The 15,073-nt window shown below is 42.6% G+C and overlaps 1 protein-coding gene across 4 annotated transcripts in view; it reads right to left on the reverse strand.

The window, feature by feature from the left end:
- Positions 1-15,073, reverse strand: part of ABCC9 (ATP binding cassette subfamily C member 9) — a 77,282-nt gene that overhangs the window by 1,774 nt on the left and 60,435 nt on the right. For 3 of the 4 annotated variants that reach the window (XM_075439622.1, XM_075439629.1, XM_075439638.1), the window contains 10 exons: positions 13,825-13,927; positions 11,335-11,436; positions 8,434-8,554; positions 7,339-7,469; positions 6,680-6,758; positions 3,662-3,770; positions 3,322-3,425; positions 2,473-2,606; positions 2,054-2,116; positions 720-899 (listed from right to left, as the gene is read on the reverse strand). In XM_075439622.1, coding sequence (XP_075295737.1) covers positions 762-899; positions 2,054-2,116; positions 2,473-2,606; positions 3,322-3,425; positions 3,662-3,770; positions 6,680-6,758; positions 7,339-7,469; positions 8,434-8,554; positions 11,335-11,436; positions 13,825-13,927 — 1,084 coding nt within the window. In that variant the 3' untranslated portion in view covers positions 720-761. The remainder of the gene's footprint in view (positions 1-719; positions 900-2,053; positions 2,117-2,472; positions 2,607-3,321; positions 3,426-3,661; positions 3,771-6,679; positions 6,759-7,338; positions 7,470-8,433; positions 8,555-11,334; positions 11,437-13,824; positions 13,928-15,073) is intronic. The other variant, XM_075439645.1, reaches the window with a different exon arrangement.

Below are 15,073 nucleotides of genomic sequence, written 5' to 3' on the forward strand. Positions count from 1 at the left end.
TCTTCAACCTGAAGAGATCTCCAATTACTTTACAGCCACTGGCACCAAGCCTGAAAATACTTCAGCATGCACTTCACTTCAAGTCCACTAATTGCCATTATGGACAGCATAGCTGTTGAAATAAATCCTACAGCATCACTGAACTACATCTTCCCTTTAGGAAATATGGGCGAGAAACATCCTGGGTATGCCTGCACTGCCAGGTGGCTTAGCATGCTACTCCGCTCCTCGGTCTCTGTACCCTGACTGTCTGCTCTGCATCTATCATAGGGTGCTCCTGGGCTGTCTCCTTCTGTAAATACATTAGCTCCCTCTAAGATTGAATTTATGGGTGCTACAGGCAATAGTTTAGCCCTACAGGCAACAGGAAGGAAACCAGGCCGAGTTTGATTTCAATGCCGTATGAATACAGCCAGTCAGGTATAGACAGGATGAAATCTGAAAGTGCAATATTTCACTACAAAGGCTGAAGGTCAGGGATTACCTTATGGATTGGATTCCTTATTCCTTATTACCTTATGGATTGGTTTCCTCTATCATTATGGATTCAATGCTAGCTGACTGTCTAAGCTTTAGTTAAATACAATTAGCATAAATAGTCATGAAATTCAGTAAACCCAGGAACCACACAATAAACATCTTCTTGCACTGTCATCTCTGAAGTCGTGCAGTAGAAAGGAAGCAGAGCGAAAGGAAAGTAAAGAGGTAAAAATAACTACCAAAGAGCCAGAAGTCTTGTGAACAGTGTGGACTGAGAGAGTCTACTTGTGAGTCTTCACCAAAGTGGTGAACAGGCCATCCTCTTTGAGGAGTAAGTTTGAGGCAGTGTCACTTTCAACTAGAAAGCCCTCTGAAAGGACTAGGACAATATTGGCATCCAAGATGTGAGATACGCGATGCTGGAAAAAAAGAAAAGAAAAACAGGTGGGTGAAGGAAGGATCAGCCATGACTGAAGAGAGGAAGATAATGAAGCCAGCTCTGTGAGGTAAGCTAAATATTAACATGTGCCAGTTTGCTTGAGACACCAACTGTGGAAAGGCAAAGCAAAAGCAAAGTGAGATTTCAGCCAAAAGGACAATACTGAAAATTATGTGACTGAACGAGAATATGCTTACTGCTAGCATCTTCAGCATTTACACATCCGAGACCCTTAGAGTGTACTGTAAACGAGCTAGGTTAAGTGGTTTGCTTGACACAAACTGGTCACTGACAGACTTGAAACCAGAGTCCAGAAGGCATAACTCTAATCTCTGACCACAGGACTGGATTCCAGACACAGCAAATGAAACAGCTGTTGAAACACGTGTTTATCTCGTGGATAAAACATCTGTTTGCTGAGTAAGCCTGCCATCACAAGGTGGAACACTGTGTATGTGTGTACGTGTGGAGGCATGTATATGTATGCAAAAACATGTGCGTACCTGCACAGGTATATGGAACTTCTGGCAGGAATGGCAGGAAAACAGGAAAAAAAGGTCAGAAATCCTTAGCTGAACAGATATTAATTTTTCAGCAATTCCTATTGATTCCAATTTTTAAAACCTTTATCATAAAACCAACTTTTTATTCTGAAAGAAAAGACAATCCAACTTGAGAAAACACACCAGCAAGCTTTTGAAACCTCAGCGCCTTTGATGAGCTCTTGCCATGATTGTAGACACAATGCATGCATAGACTTCAGAGGCAAAATTCAAATCTAGATTTTTGAGGCAACTTTCAGTAATGGTTTAAACCATGGGTTGGGTTTTAAATTTTTAGTGAGAATGACTTCAAGTTTTCTTGGAGACAGTATAGATGCTGAAGCTCCCTGTGAAATCTGTATTCAGATCTAAGTGTTTTCGTTTGGTCCATATGCAAGATAGCATTTACTGCAAAATTCCAGGTTGCTAGTATGTGTCTTCGCTTGTTCTAGTACCTGAGAATATTCTGACCTTGTGTTTTAGTTCTATTTTTTGATGGTTTTAGTTTTATATAGTGATGTTTAACTGGTGAAAGGCAAGATAACTGCCTGAGGAATGAGGAAAGAGGGCATTTACTGCCACCAGTACTTACCGCTATTGTTACAACTGTGCGGTCTGCAAAGGCGGTCATCACAACCTTCTGCAGAATGTTTTCCTGTCAAAGGAAAAGGCTTACATCATTACTTCATCCTTTTACATTTTAGGTCATGTGTCTTCAAGCATATAAGACAGAGGATCATATTCCATGCTATCTCTAATCTGTGCACCAGATCCTCAGTAATGAACTGCCACATGGTATTTTCTAAAATATTTCACTTAGGTTTTTTCCCCTCACCAGAGGCATCAGTCGCCAAAACACATCAACAGCAACAGCTGAAACCAAGCACAAGAGAAAGGCAAAAAAGCTGTCAGTTTTTTCTGTGAAAGAGATCTCATGGCTGACATTTAGGGAAGATGACGCCTCCTCTCCTAGTAGATCCATGCATCGGTGATGCTAATTGCTATACTCACTGTGGCCATGTCGATAGATGCTGTGGCTTCATCCATGATGAGAATGCTACTCTTGCGGACAAAGGCTCGTGCCAGACAGAAGAGCTGCCTTTGACCTACACTGAAGTTCTCCCCTCCTTCTGTTACCATTGCATCTGTAATAAAATCAGTTACTTTGAGTGTCGCACCACTGAAATGCTGTACGTTCACACAGTCAGGACCCAGTGATTTTGTGTGGGCACCATGAAAGCTCTGGTTGTGCCCCATTCCAGGACCAAGCAAAGTCCCTGTAAAAACCGATAAGCAGAATCTTGACTGAACACTGTAGTGGACTGATACCAAGAAAAGTGAGCATAGCTTTTTGGGAAAGAAGCAATATATCACTAAGAAAATAGTTGGCACAAATAGTTAGCAAATCTGGTAGGCTGAAGGATAACATCTTAGTAATACGAAATATACTTAATATGGAAGGAAATATGTGAGTTTACTTCGTCAACCAGATCTGAAACGATAAGGAAAATGTTCTGCTGGTGATACAGACGAGCTACAGCTCTGCTGGCAGAGCCAGATTCTGCTGAAGGAGCAGAGGTAAAACTGTTCTTTTTTAACTCTTTGGTTACTAGTCACCCCACTATGATGCCGAGGTGCCGCAGGATTTTTTCTGCAATGAGTGGAAAACCAGACTACTCTTCAGCTTTTTAGTAAGAATATTCTCTCTAGCATGGAGATGGAATATGCATTAGGTGCCTGTCAACTCGTACATGGTGGTTCAGAGTGTAAGATCCCATGTATCTGTTTATATGTGTGCATGCTCACGCATGTGTAATTTCATTATTGGCCTATGTTCCCAGAGACTTTTTCCAGACATACCAAGGCCTCCTGGCAATGACTTGACCATGTTCTTCAACTGAGCAATCTCCAAAGCTTCCCAGAGTCTATCATCGGTGCACTTGCATTCTGGATCCAAATTAAAGCTGCAAAGAAAACCATAAAAGAAGTCTGGCTACTGTAATTACAGTTCATTCAGGTCTTCTGCAAAGGAACATTTTGGCATTGTGTATGTTACTTGACTTCCCTCGGACAGACTGTGTAGACAGATTGGCCTGAGTTAGGAAGGTTCCTTTCGTTTTACATCCCTTGCTGTTCCACTGTGCCCATCACAAACACGCCATGCAGTGCTGCTTGTCACCCCCTGATGGCATACACCTACCGGATGGAGCCACTGAACAATATTGGATCCTGGAGGATAATAGACAGTCGGGAACGGAGAGTATGAAGAGGCAACTTGCTGATGTCTATTCCATCAATCACTATCCTCCCTGTTTAAAACAACATGCAGAAGACATGTGAGGAAATTAGAGAAAGCACGTGATCTGCAGGTGGCAGGCAGGAAGGGAAAATGGATAGCTTGGGCTGGACTCCAGATGACGAGGCAGCGTGCCTCTGCGATCACTCAGCACTGTTGTATAAACACGGGAAAGGTGAATGTACCTAGTAACGCAAGCCAGACTCAACCCAGCTTATTAGCAACGCAGTTGCCTTGCTCTCTTTCTCCCCTCACCCCCCACCTTCCCTTAAAGGAAATAAGTGGCTTCCATCCGATGTGATTAACGATAACACCAGAAGGAGAGTTTATTATGGGGCAACCTGAGCTTTACAGCCAAGCACAGTGAGAACAAGAGCAATTTGTGTAATTAGGCATGTCCTCTGACTTTCTCTGTTCCCCTTGACTTTAACAGTTGCAGAAGATACATAATTTGAGATTGTGCACAATTTCTTCCACATAATATATTTATGTATCTGCAATCCATACATCAGGAGCCAAAATTATCCTTTGAAGTCTAGAAGGAATGGGGTAGCATTAACTTTTTAACAAGAGGCAGATCAGAAAAACAGAAAGGATGTCCTATTCCAAGCCATTTTAATATCCTTCATGTTGGTTCCTATGGCTCAGTTTCATTTGAGTATTTGGTTGTGAATTAGCCACATACTGTTCTGCTAGCATAAGGTTACTAGAAGCAGACACATTAATCACTCCTCAAACTAGTAGTTCAATCCCCAACAAGAAGTTGCTACAATAGCTGGGATACTTGGTAAAGTAAGAGGATTTTTCCTTTTCTAGTCACTGCTTCAGGTCAATGACCATAAGGATCTCATCTGAAAATCTGATTTGGGATGTGCTGCTGTTCAGGCAAGGGAGACGGGGGAAATGTACAAGAGAAACTGGTTGGCTGCTCTGTAAGGAGAAAAGGGTAAGGGCAGAAGGAATATCTTCCCCTGAATCCTTAAAGAAAAGCCAGGAACTACTGACCCCACTGACTTTCCCAGGACACAGAAACTTCCTCCGGGTTATGGGGAAACTGAATGAGGATACGGTAACGGGTATTTTCATCAGGCTCACTTCTGCAGTTTCCCTGTGGGTTACTTCACTGGGCAGCTGCACTCAGCCCTGGGAAGTACCTAACATTAAGTTCACCAGTTGTCTCTCCCACCAGTGAGACTCTAATTGTCATGATACTGCATTTTGTAGGTTACTCGATGTGGCCCTATTCTGATGAAAGACTTAATCTCCACCTAGTTAGACTACTGTTAGTCTCGTGCTTTTATTAGAAGATCAGAGGAACCAAGATTTCATCTGTAAGGTGCAAAGTCCAGTTGTTTTCAGACTTCCAGAAAGTCTGAATCAGGTTATACGACTTCAGCAGGAGACACTGGTGATTGCATAAACTTAAGCAATTCCTTTTCGTCACAAACGAGGACATGAGAGAAGGTTAACAGAAGATGAGGTGGACTAATGAGAGAAAAAATAATATGCCATGCATTGGGAACAGGGGAATGCATTTTTGACAGAAGCCAGAGTGTTCAAGGAAAAGAGAAGAGCAGATGAGGAGACCTAGCAGAAAAAGTAAATTAGAGAGGAGTTGGGAAACCAGTGAAGTAATGAGTGGTAGCCAAGCAAGACAGAAGAGAAATGAGAGGTGATTTGAACAGAGGGCAAGAGAAGGGAAACGCTACTCAGCAAAGAAGTGAAAGTAGGGGAACTTTGTGTAACACATACAAATTCAAAGAAATAGCAGAGCCATAAGGAACCAAGATGGACAACATGAATGAAATTTGGCTATAGTAAAGTTGCTCGAAATCTTGTTATGTAACTTTTATTAGAGCCAGGACTCCATCCAGAAGTGGACCTGCATAGAGGCCAAATATGGGTCTAGATGAGAGAGAGAGAGAGAGAGAGAGAGAGAGAGAGAGAGAGAGAGAGAGAGGGATATGCACAAAAGATAAACAGAGCTTGATTAGAAAAGACTTACGCATTCCCACTGGGAAAATTCAGAGATACAGAAGGAATAGAAAAAGAAAAGATACAGAAAGATTAAAGTAGAAGAAAACTTAAAGTTGGCCATAAATATAACTATTGTTTGTTTGCACTATTTATGTATCCAGGAACCCTGGTCATAAATCATAAAGCTATTACCATGGATACATATAGGCACAGAACCACAACAAAAGCAAGTATGAACTTATCCTCCCACATCCTACTGGGGTTTCCCTAGCAAACATTCCATGTGCGATGGCTAAATTAGAAACATGGAAATATTTGAAATGAAAATATGACTTTCTAGTAGGTTTCCATATTCCTGCAACAGTACACATGTGTATGTATTATAAATGCCAGGGTTCATATTGCTGCATACCAGTTCATTCCAGTTAGCTGGGAGAGTGAAATGGTACAGGAGTGAAAACATAGTAAAATGTTTCCAAAACCTTTAGTCAGTCCCTGCTGTAGTTGTGGGAAACCACAATAAAATAAAGAATGAATATCAAGGGAATGGACTTCTTGAGTTCTAGTTTCTATTCTGCTAACCTTTTGACAGTCATCATAAGGTAATACAGTTATTCTTTCGGGAGAAATTTTGAGGCTCCAGAGGGCTGCATATTTGTATCTCCTATCTAGAAAATGGCATATTGTTTTGTCAGAGCATGCACAAAAAAAAATTTTAAAAAGTTAGAAGTATAATCTGTGCACAAGATTTCCTGGAAGAACCAAGCACTACTCACAATAGGACACTTTGTACTTTGAAAGATCAGGCATAACAAGCCTCATTCTAATCAATTATCTTCTGAGCCAGAGAGCCAGGATATAAACTATCAAAAAGTCTCCTTGTTTCTTCTGAAGAAATAAGGGGAAGCAGGTCAGGAGTGACACCATACTCCAGTGAAAACTAACCATCAAATATGTCCACCATTCTGAAGAATGCCAAAGACAGGGATGACTTGCCGCTTCCCGTACGACCACAGATCCCAACCTGCAAAAGGAAGCAAGATGTTACTTACTTACAGAAGGAAGCTGTAAATCAGACTTGGAGTCCTGCTGGGAAAGCTGGACTGGACTGCCCTACTGGTGAGAAGAAAGTTCCTTCCCAATGGCCAGTGGCAGACACCAGGGAAAAAACAAAAGAGCACAGCAAGCACACTCCTCCTTTCTGCCTCTCAGCATCATGAGGACTTGTCCCAGGAACATTTATGAAACTTAAGCATTTTGACCTGGAGTCATGCTGAAATGTGAGATATTCTTGCATTTTTACTCTGTTCCAGTCTGATGTTCAGCTCATCTCATCTGGCCCCCTAGGAAAACTCTACGTGAGGAAGATGGACTTGGAAAGAAGTGGGGCTCTCAGAAGGAAAACTGATTCCAGTGAAGAGTAAGATGTCATAGGTGTAAGTTTCTTGACCCATGCCCAGAGACCTCAGAGAGGACCGTCCGTGTATATAGCTGTCACAGCAAATTATTTTTATTCTTGCTCTTCTGCCACCTTAGGAAAGAAGACACAATAAGGAAGGATCTACTCCAGAATGAGGACAATAGGTAATTGCTTGACATGGTACCTTTTGTCCTGGTTTGATATACGCCTTCACATGCTTAAGAACAGGCTTCAGGTTGTTTTCATATCGAACACACAAATTTTCAATCTTGATTTCCCCCTCCTGGGGCCAGTCTTTGGGGACTTGAGAGGGATCTGAAATAGTTACAGAAAAACAAACTGAAATGAATGCTATCAGAGGGCCACCCTTTATGACATTCCCCTTTCCCCCTCTCTCCCACTTGGGGAACTTCCTGAAGCCACTTGAGAAATGGAGGCCCGCTTCCCTGCCAAGGGGAAGCTGGGAACTGCCTGGCAGGCACATTAGCACTTAGCTTCCAGATCTTGACACAGAAGACGAAAGGGCAAATGCTAAAGTGGCTCTTGGCAATTAAACAGGGAGAGGCCAAACGAGTAGAGAACAATGTCACGTCAGTGCCGTGTTAACATGTTCTTCTGTCAGCAACCGGCACAGGAAGGGCAATGCAAGGAAGGATCTTGTTACTGCCTTACAACATGAGCTGTTGACATTATCGCAGCTCATATTTCATCCTTATTTGCAAATATGCAGACAGGTTTTTTCTCTGGACTAAGGGGCTTGACTTTCCAGGGAAGCTTGCTGATCTGTGAGCTTTTTTTGGCCTTGCCCTTCTAAAATACCAGTCAGAGTATGAATAGCAACATGCAGTTCAGGGAAGAGTTGCTGAAGTCCAGTTGCTAACATGCCCCTGTCCTGTAGCCCCCCCTTTGCTGCAAAGATCAGAGATTTTGAAGCATGTGACTGATGGTCCATTTCTAATTTTTATCCCTATTTTTGTATTTTGAATAGGTGCATGGACATTTTGTTCACCCCATCTATAATTGTGCCCTGGTACTTTCTGATTGTACTACAGGGCCATGCTCTGTCTCCCTGGCATTTGGTAGGGATTTTTAATATTGACTGACATGGGCTACATATCTCATAGCTGCTGCTGGCTATCCTTCTCACTCAGATCAGTGGAAGTACCTACATGTCAATGAGAACAGACTTTGGCCAAAGAGGCGTATACATTTTACACAGCCAAGTCTAGCATCCTTTCACATTACCACATTAAAACCCAAGAAGGTTAGAGTGCAATACCCAAGTAGCCATCATAGTTCTCCGACTCCATGTTCAGGAAGCTGTGCACTTTTTTTACTGCACCCATCTGCACCTCCAGATCAGCCAGATTCCTCACCACCCAATTCAGATAGTTGGTTATCTGCATCACAAAATGAAAACAAGGACAGGGTTCAGCCGTATGTCTCTTCATCTACCTGCTTGCGAATAAAGGTTGGATAAATCTGTAATAGGCTTTGGCCTGACTCAGCACAGTGGGTCTCTTCTTGATGTTACAACAGTTCAAGACTCAGTGCAACAACACCAAATACATATGAAGCCAGTCATACTCCAATACAAACAACCCTGACACAATAATTTAGTGCTCAGTATTCTCATCCTTGTTTTTGAAGGAGAAATATGGAAAGGTTGTACCTACAGTCTGAAGATGTGACTGACTAAGGGAATCTCTAGTTCTCAGCATCCAGTAATCAGTACTGAAAGGCATCTTCTTCAAACACACACACAGAGAAAAAATGAAAATTGGAAGCACTGTTTGGAAATATTTCATCTTCTAATCCTTCAAAGATTAAGCAAGTTTAGCATTTCCAAATATATTGAAAAGATTTGATGGGCATTTCATTTCTGCTTCCTTCTGTCCCTGTTTAGACAATCCATTTATCTCTGTGAAAAATGTGAGGGTTTTTAGCATACAAATATATGAGAAAAAATGTATTATCAGCCCAATGGTATTTCCTTCTTGGTTGTTCTTCCCATTTGTAATCAAAAGGATTTGATCAACAGTAAAGGTATTACTTGTAGTAGATAATAGTCGATAATTAGTTGTCTAACAATACCCAGTAGCTTAGAGAAACTGACCTCTAGTCAGGACTGATCATTTAAGACTGAAAGTTGTAAAGCATTTCCTAAATGTTCCTAGGTCTCTATGTAGGTGCTCATGTGAAAAAGAAAAATTGATGCTATTAGGAATAGTTGATTGCCAAGCACCTTTAGAAATTGAGATAATATACATAGCTGAATAAAGGTTTAGAAACTTAACATCCTATACAGAGACATATTCAGAGAAATATTTTGTCATTTATTTGTGGGAGATTGCTGAATCTGCCAGATAAGAACTTTATACTGAATAAATTACCCAGCTCCACTTCTTTTCCACTTACCTAATACTGATGCAATGGGCGTACAGTGAATAATTTTCACTGAGATTCAGCAATAACATGTATTGTCAATTTAGAAGATTTAGTGGATTGCTTTATCCTTAAATACAGTAATTCTAGGAGGTAGTGTGAAGTATTTTCTTTGTTATTCAGAAACCCACTTGTTCTGTGCCCAGCTTTTGTGTCAGGAAGTTATGGAAATGGGTACGTTGGCAGATAAGCTAAACACTCTGCAGAACTGCTGCTTGCAGAGTAGCAGGCTGCAATCAGAGGTCTGGCAGACTTGGTAACAAAGCCTGGCATCTGAAAGGCTCTACCCATTATTTCAGCCTACATCGCAGTTGTGCAAGGGAGTTGGCAGTGTTTATACAAGGGGAGAGAATAAGCTTGTGGATGTCTACTGTAAACGCAATGTTGGTACAGTTTCCTCTCATCCAGGTCCAAACATCAGCCCTCTCTTAGCTCCGAAGACAAATGATACAAAATCCGGTGTCAGGGGACACAGGTAATGATCCAACTGCATTCAAGGGTTCATCAGTGTTATTGTGGGACAGGTAAGAGACAGGTAATCACTTGGTGACTACAGCATTTTTTCCTCTGCTATGCCAGACTTCAGCACATGACTGATTTGCAATGATGATCTGTTTACAAATACAGACTAAATATAAAGAAGCCAATGATGATGCAGACATCTCGGCGCTTCCAGATCTCTGCTAATGAAGCAGGATTACCAGGAATGTTTTCAGAATGAAGCTGAAGCACTGGAACTGATTCTCTGTTGCTGGCAGATTCTCAGTGCTGCAAGAGCAGCACGAAGGGGATCTAAGGCCACCCTAAGGCAGCTGCCGAGAACTTTCTGTTTTAACCATGGGCTTGCCAACATTTACGTGCAAAACCAAATCTCAGTGTTAGACCCATACCCATATCCCTCCTTCATACCAGTGCCGTAAAGCAGCCAGATATTTGTCATGCCAGCCATTACTTCAAATATTCTTCCTGCCACTATCCCCATCCTGCTGTTGTCCCCTCTCTTGTGGTTAATTCAGTGACATTTCTACGCTCTGTGGTGATCATACCCTGTGCTCATAATGCACTCTCAGCCTCTTTTATAGTCTAGTACACTAAAACACTGTTCCTTCTCCATGACTCAGTTCTAATAGCTCAGTGCTAACAATAGAGCCAAAATGAATCGCTAGCGTGCCACCAAAATCTCATTGTTCCTAACTCCATCTCCTCTGCTTTCCTACTGCTACCTGTCATGATGACCTAAAGGTCCCAATCCACAAATCCATTCAGAACTGCATGGACAATACTGGGCATCTGAGTAGTTTCCCTCCAAAGGCAGAACTGGTATTTCTGATTCTTCTGCAATTATTTTATTTGGTGTTTGATTAAAGATTAACCAGGTTATGACAGCCTGTAGAATAGCATTTTCTGGCAGGTTTTGCCATATACAGGCGGAACCAACACTGTGTCATGCAAAACAGACTGCACAGCAGGTCCTCTTATGCGTTTTTAATTTTCCTGCTCTGCTTGGGAGCACGCAGGGCCTGGGAATGGTTGTGTTTTTTTAATTGGCTCATAAAACCTGAAGCAAGTCCAAGTTGCCCTGAACTCTCTCAACTTTGGCCCGAATCCATTATTTGCAAGATTGTTTTTTTCAAAATTAAGAAAGCTGGAAGAGAATCATGTATGTGTATTTTTCAAAATATTATAAAATTAATACATTTGTCTGAAAGTTCTTATGCTTTGTGTTGGTACATACCGTCAGAGCGTACAGGAGACCTAGTCCCACAAACCCGGAGTTAGGCCCTTCGGTGATGGAAGTGACAGCTGCAGTCAGAACTATACAAGCACCGAGGTAATCCTGGAGTGAGAGAGAGGGAGAGAGAAAGATTCAATGCAGCAACAAGAAGATGCCTTTAGTGGCAGAGCAGGTTCGCTTTACTGAGGATTATTTCTATAATGACACCTAGTCCTAGATTATTTCTATAATGACACCAACCAGTCCAGACACCTGTTTGGTTTTTCGTAGAAAAGGTCAGGGGTTGTTGTGCCCAACCTGAAACGCTCCAAAAGAATTTGCTGAACACATGTGAAACAGGCTGGTATTTTCTGCAAATCCATTTGGGCTATGGTATCTCGTTGTGGTCCCCCCAAAAAGAGCAGGTATCAAAGCAATCGAATGAGCACATAAAAAAAAAAATCACAAGAATGGTATAACAATGACACCCCTAATTCCTACCACTAAAACAAATCAATTCCACGCTCTCCACTCCCCTTCAGGTCTTCTCAAATGTGGCTTTGACTCCCCCAGAAAGAGAAGCATCAGTGACTTCACAAAGTCCATGAAGAATTTTGGTAGAATTTATAGTCATGCACGTGTTTCATCGGGACAAGTGGGCAGACTGGGCAGACTGACCTACAGCGTCTACATCACGCAACAGGACACTGCATGGTGAAGGCATCCCTGAGCCTGCTATACACTCACAGCCTGCAGTGAAACCCCATGCGGGTGTTGGCAGTGTGGGCTCTGAAAGCAGTATAGCTATGTGGTTGTGGTGCTGCAGATGGGCTACTAAGCCTTGCTCCTGTCACAGCACTTTGAGTTTCAGAGTGATTCTGTGGTAGATATCTGCAGGATCTCAGCTCTGTTGCTTGCATGGTGATGACTTGCTTTACAAAAATTGCTATGTAGGCTGTATTAGAAAGATCTGACTTCTCATAAGCTTTGCAGGAGCTTGAACCCATAATCTTGATGTGCACCTCAGTTTTGAAATGAACGCCACAAGTGATCTCATGTAGTTGTCAAGGTGCCTGATTCATGAGACTGCTGGTATTCCCACTCTCCCACTGCTCCCTGCATTATATTTACTTTGGATTACAAGGTTAGCATTTTCCATCCATTTTTTTCCTCCTGCCTGATAATATGCTGCCTGGAATCTTTCCTTCTGAGAATTGAAACAAGGGCTGCTTAGTTAATCTGTCTGTAAAAAGTGTGGATGAGCAGATGACAGACTCGAACTGAACATCTACAGGGAAGCAGTAACACGACAGTCTCGAGCCTCCACCAGCCGTTGGGATAGGACTTCACAGTTGCTACTAAATCCTACAAACTTTTGAGTGATCTTAGTACCACTGCGCCATTAGGCAGAGCTAAATGAACTATTCCTTGGCAAGACCACATTATTTCTAATGCTATGATGAAGTGATGCATATTCTTAGATCAAATTAATTCCGCATGTAAGCAAGTCTAAGACTGTGAGACATTAACAGGCATTGCCACAGCTTATTCCAGCATTGGCTGTTACTCTGTTATTTATCTCTGTTGATTTGGAAGCAAGTTCAGCTTGATCTTGGATGCTGTAGGAAGGTGAAAGCTTCACGTACAGGGAAAGCTATGCCATCATAAGAAATGGAGTACAACTTTGTTGCTCCCGCACCATACCAGCAAATGAAGGTGAGGATGCAGCCTTTGATGTGAGGATTAATCATGCCTATTACTATTTGTGTCTAGCAGAATCAGGTCACTGCTCTTCTACTGTCAGATGAATAAGGAAATCACGGTGACTTTGCTTGCCTCTTCTTGCCTTGCAGATGAGGAAAGTTCCTCATATGTTGTCCCTGGAGAGCCCCCATGAAAGCCAGGAGCCTGTCTCACTGGCAGCGGCTGTGTTGTGCCCTACTGCTATTTGGTTTTCAGTTGGAGTCTAGTTCTGTCATCTTTCATGATACTGAGCAGTAACATCACAAACAGTATGGCCTCAGATCTGCAGTAAGGGCACTGCAAAGGAGGGGTTTAAATTACAGTTGTGGGATTAAACCTGTTGCTGGAGAGATACCTCAGGACTGGGAAGCTCAGTGGTGCCTAAAACAGCCCTGGCAGAACGATGTTCACAAAACTGCTAAAAAGCAACGCTCTGCTTTGAAAGCAGATCCTGCGGTGGCAGCTCTGCAGATGCTGCACAGTAGTAGAGAAAGCCTTAATTTCAAGTTATGTAAATGTTTGTTCTTGCACTCTCTTTGGATGTTAGACATCACAAAGGCAAAAGATGAGGGAGGCTTGTATTTTCTTACTCCTGGCCAAGAAAGCTGAAAAAACTGTGAGTTTAACATAAACAATCCCGATCTATTTTAAGGAACAGTGTGTATAATCTCACTGTGAGATTAATTCTCATTATTATCTTTGCATCAGGCAAAGTCTCTGTTTGCTTCCAAGGTTTCAAAACCATGGCTGGGACTAAACTGAACGTACCGTCCTGACCTCCAGCCATCTGTTGGCAGCTGAGAGAAATAAGTAGGCAATGTTGTTCGTGTCCGTTAGTTCCAGCATACGTTGTTTGAATCTGGCTTCGTGCCTGCCAAGAGCAAAGTTGTTATATTACAACACATTATGCACTCATACACAAAAGGATGAAGCATTAAACTCTTCTCTCCCTCCCCTCCCCCCAAACCAGAACTTTTTGCCCTGCTGCCTTTGCCTAACTTTGAGCTAAAAACTCTTCCCTAAGGAAGCTTCGGCAGGGGGATTGGACTGGATGATCCACAGAGGTCTCTTCCAACTCCTACCATTCTGTGATTCTGTGATTCTGTGAAGGAGCCGTACCTGCTGCCGGGGCTCTCCTTAACCAGGCAGAGCTACCCGCACAATGGGGAGGAATTTGTTCACGAAGCATTTACATTGGACTGGATTTTGGACCAGAGTCTGTCCCCTCAAAGAGATGGCAGTGCCAGGGTGGTAGGGACGATTTTACTCCCCAGAGCATGGCTGCTTTTTTAGCCGCCAACTGTGGCTGCTGCTGCCCTTCAGTCCACTCACAGGTGGGTGCTGCCGTGGCCCCTCTCTTCTTCCTCACAAGCCACCAGCAAGAGCAGAGGGCTCACCTGTTAGCTTCAAATCTGATCTCAGAAGCTACCTGACCAGCTGCAGGAGTTTTCAACTGAAGCAGCATCTCTAAGGCTTCAACTAATGTAGACCGTAGATTGATCAATAGACCAATACCTTTCAGCTGCTCAGCTCAGCTGCTTTCTCAGTCAGTCACACATTGCCTAAGCAACTCAGACAGCTACAACGAGGGAGAGCTATCGATCATTTCTGAATTACAAAAATGAGCACTGTTACCTCCACTGGCATGTGTTTTGCAATCCCCCACCTAATGCCTGTCATGTTTAAAAACCAGTGCAAGGATGCCAGAGGACCTAAGAATGGACGTACACTTCGGGGAGGGAGGGGGAAATCTCGGTTGATATGAGTGTATTAAATTCATGCGGTACTTTAGGTATGACCTGCAGTCAGATGGAAACCATTTTGTTATTTCATATTCTACTGTCTGTTAAATACCCTCACGTGAATAAACTAGCCAAACTTAATTCAGGAGCTTATTCTCTGTTTTATCGTGGCAAGCTCTTTCAAAGTCTCATGGCCCTGTTGTGAAGCACCTGTAATCCCTGTTGGGCCAGGAACCTCTTGGAGTTTTTTTTGCCTTTTCACTCCACACAGCTTG

The sequence above is a fragment of the Opisthocomus hoazin genome, chromosome 1 (genome assembly GCF_030867145.1).
Source record: "Opisthocomus hoazin isolate bOpiHoa1 chromosome 1, bOpiHoa1.hap1, whole genome shotgun sequence".
NCBI lineage: Eukaryota > Metazoa > Chordata > Aves > Opisthocomiformes > Opisthocomidae > Opisthocomus > Opisthocomus hoazin.